Raw genomic sequence first — 3,860 nt, forward strand, 5'->3', positions numbered from 1 at the left:
AGAGGACAGATAATTAATATGGTAAATTTTTTTAGAAGAATTATAAGATTGTAATTATAGTTAAGGTTAAAATTTAAGAGAAAATAAGGTAATTAAATTTTAACTTAAAAAAATAACGTTTAGGAAAATAATAATATGTTAGAAAAACTTTAGGAAAATAATAAGATGGTAATTTGAATAATAAAATGACAATCTGAGTCAAAATTAATTTTTAGGAGAACATGAGGTAATTAATATTTGTTTTACTAGTTTATACCCTGTGTGATACAAAGTTTTTGAAATTCTACTTGTTTTATTAATAAATTGGATATCAGATTGGAATTTCGGATAATCCAATTTTTGGATTTTGTACTCGTCCCTAATTTCTTGGTATATATTTGTGACTCGTCCTAAAAGAAGTTCATTTTCATATCACAAGTCAAAGCTAGAATCAATAGGATCTTTATAATCAAGATATCTAAAATGATCACATTAGAGCATCATGGGTAAATACAGAAAAAATACATAAGTACGCTCAGGGTAATACAATCATATTTTGTTCCTAAATATGTATCCCCCGCACCTCAATAACACGAAGGTGGAGGTAACAGGCTCAGTGATAGTGTACGTGTAGAACTAAAATCATTCTGAATTGAGGCTTGAGGCTTATATTACAATCATTGTAAAGACAACCACGCTTCCATTTAGATTTCTGTAATGCACTGGCTAACCGAAAATGAACTATAAACTATATATTGATATGAAGGTGAATCTCGGTGAATACCCCTTCCAAGACCTTTTGTTACAGATGTTAGGAGATCCAATAAGCAATCAACGAAATCTGGATCGCACCTGTTGAAACATCGACCTGAAATGAAATTGTTATCATTGTTTTGTAATACATTATATTACCAAATAAGTATTTGTAACATAAAGGGTGCCACATTTGTGAAAGAAAAATACGTCGACCTAAACTTCAACCAATTGCAGCCATCACGAATGCGAATAAGTGAATTTATACTTTTTATAATAAATTGCAAGAAATACTTTATTTTAACCTTTTCACCCTTAAAATATTACTACCGATGTAGATGATGTCTATAACTATACATCAATAATTTACTCTTAAGAAGTTTAGCCAGTGGGCTCTTGAATCCCATACCCCCACTTATAATTACTTTTATGCAATTGAAGAAGGAATTAGAAGGGGGGTTTACATATATAAACCTCTGAAATATATGTAAGGTTAAGAGTTAATTCCATGTATTTATTTGGAATACAAAAATCCCTCAGTTAGGAATACATGAAGTTTAATATTGATTAAAATTTTGCAAATAGCCAGACCTCACAAGCATAATAACAACATATGCAACTACTTGAGTATATTTCAATATTTGGTAACTAAAACACAAGTTTATAATTTTTTAAAAATTGAACCACATATACCAACCTTTTACAGGTGTTCAAGATTTATCATCGTTCTTTTATCTTGGTATCTAACTCTTTCGGGGTTTGGTGAGTAGTTAGAGAGGAAAAGGGTACTTTGATTGGTCTCCAAAATCTGCTTAAAATATGGTTCATACTGTTTATTATAATTGTCATATATAAGAAAATGCAGGAACGAAGCCAACATGGTCTCATTATTTGGGAATATAAAGAAATTAAAAGATCATTGACTGAAGAAGAGTTAAAAGATAAAATGTGAGGAGGCACCCTTTGTTTTAAAATTAATATAAACAAAAAACTTCTACAATGTAGCTAAAAGAAAAGGACATACTTCAACAAATCAAGTATCTCTTGGTAAAGTTTAAGTAGTGTTTCCCTTTCAATCTTTGCAGCACGCGAGATCCTTAGCAACTTAACTGGAATTGGAATCATTAAGCCAGGATTTGAGGTAAAGCAAACTTCTTTATGTTAGAAATTCTTATAAATTATATACATCGAATATTCTTTTAGCAGGATAGGTCTTGCTTTCGAAGTCTCTTCAAGTAATAGTACCCGGCGACCATATTATATTTAAAGTAGTATATATTATATGGAATATACCATGAACATTATTTAAAATAATTAAAATATTTCTCTAAAAATAGTTTAGCTTACCAAAAAGATACCCAAAATGATCAGCTTCATTTACTACTGAAGGTGGGATGTGCTTTGCACTCACTTCGTCATATTGCTTGCGCTCATTTTTGAACAGAATCTTTGGAGACAATGCTTTGTCAAAGTAATTACGCAAATCACTTAAGATTTCTTGAATTGTCTCCCCTAAACTTTTACCTACAAGCATATCAGAAGATATATGACTATCAGATTTATTAAATTAATGAAAGAATAAAAGATCTGCAAAATGTTTTTCAAAATTTTGGATAACCTCATCCTAAATTTGAAATTACAAATACATGAACCAATAATAAAAAATAATCGCACAATTTTTCTAAACTCTAAAATTAAATCTAATGAACAAAGAAGTCACCTGCAAATATGGTCCATTCATGGAGCACCTTCTTCATTGTTTCCTTTACGTATAAATCTGATGAAGCACCAATTGAAATAAAAGAATAAGATATGAGATTATTTATAAATCATTTTAACGGTCAACATTAAAAATCTTATGAATATTTATACCCATTTTAGGAAGAAACTCCATGCCAATCATGTAAATTTATGCCACAATAGGTTGTAAACTTATATCTGGATTAAATCTTAGATAATTCAAGTAATAATATCAATCAAGAATCTGAAACTAATCAAAACTTGTATATTTGGGTTTATCATAAACCCGAAATTCAATTACAATTTAAAAAGCAACGAGATTTCTATATTAAAATATACATTACATACAGTTTGGCTTCATAACAAGTTCGAACAAAAAATTACTCTTAAGAACTCAAATTCAATCTTAGCAAAATTACTTTTCAACTACATATGATATAAATCATTTTAGATGATGACTTACCGAGTTGATTGGGATAAAATCGAGATAAAAGCATTTTGTAAAAAATACACGAAAGTTTAATAGGCAGATCTAGCAGGCGTATCTGACAGTAGTCACGAAAACAAAACTTTACATTATATTAATATTGTCTATGGTGATTAGAATGAGAGTGGAAAGATAATGGGAAGGCTGGAGGCTGGAGGCTGGAGGATGGTAAGTGTTGCATATTAACGTGTATTTATAATAACGATTTAGGTTAAGAGAATCGTATTTCGAGTACCTTCGAGAGACACAAATACTTCAGGCCCAATAGCCTAACATGACCTAACTTATCAGCACAAAAGCCCGGCTCAACAAAAGTATTGAATCAACCCAAAATTTTATAAAATCCAAAATCTACATAAATCCATCACAAATAATTTTTGTAGTGTATTTACATGTAACAGATTTCGTTAGATACAAATAAAGAATATTTAATTACACATAGGTAAATATAAAATTATATAAAATGACAAGATCAAAAACAAACTTTTTTAGTACATTTTTTTTCTGTTTAACGCATACATAAATTGGATTCAACATCATATGTTAACTAATGATTAAAATTTTATTTTATACACTTATTTTAATTATTCTATATTATTATGGGGTTCACCAATACCAAATTAGGTTATAAAAATATAAAATAATTTTTTTTAGTATTAAGGTACGTTGAACCATAATTAAATTTTTATTAAATTGGTATTATATTATTCTTAAATATCCTTATCGGCTTCACAAATACCAAATTATAATATAAAAATATGAAATATGATTAATTTAATATAATGTTCCTGATTTAACAATGTAAGATTGTTATATATAATTTAATTCAATACAAGTGACAAGGCTATCACGTGCCTATCATTTGACAATTCCTAACAAATCCTTCTAACAATATAGTAGG

The 3,860-nt window shown here is 28.7% G+C and overlaps 1 protein-coding gene across 2 annotated transcripts; it reads right to left on the bottom strand.

Annotated features, from left to right (window-relative positions):
* Positions 1-487: 487 nt before the first annotated feature.
* LOC141668067 (protein MRG2-like) lies at positions 488-3,108 on the bottom strand. 2 transcript variants are annotated; one of them, XM_074474755.1, is made up of 5 exons: positions 2,936-3,108; positions 2,453-2,509; positions 2,080-2,256; positions 1,757-1,841; positions 488-847 (listed from the first exon to the last, which is right to left on the bottom strand). In XM_074474755.1, the coding sequence occupies exons 1-5, from the start codon at positions 2,967-2,969 to the stop codon at positions 811-813; spliced, it is 390 nt and encodes a 129-aa protein (XP_074330856.1). In that variant the 5' UTR covers positions 2,970-3,108; the 3' UTR covers positions 488-810. The 2 variants fall into 2 exon arrangements, with proteins under 2 accessions (XP_074330856.1, XP_074330855.1); XM_074474754.1 differs by lacking the exon at positions 1,757-1,841.
* Positions 3,109-3,860: the final 752 nt, after the last annotated feature.

This window comes from Apium graveolens, chromosome 6 (assembly GCF_009905375.1).
Source record: "Apium graveolens cultivar Ventura chromosome 6, ASM990537v1, whole genome shotgun sequence".
Lineage (NCBI taxonomy): Eukaryota > Viridiplantae > Streptophyta > Magnoliopsida > Apiales > Apiaceae > Apium > Apium graveolens.

What these genes read in the sequence shown, in the direction of transcription:
- LOC141668067 (XM_074474754.1), bottom strand. Translation starts at nt 2,969, where the DNA reads ATGCTTTTATCTCGATTTTATCCCAATCAACTCG. An exon ending in TGAATGGACCATATTTGCAG is followed by an intron (nt 2,257 to 2,452) that starts GTGACTTCTTTG and finishes ATATGCTTGTAG; the next exon opens with GTAAAAGTTTAGGGGAGACA. An exon ending in TCATTTTGGGTATCTTTTTG is followed by an intron (nt 848 to 2,079) that starts GTAAGCTAAACT and finishes ATTTCATTTCAG; the next exon opens with GTCGATGTTTCAACAGGTGC.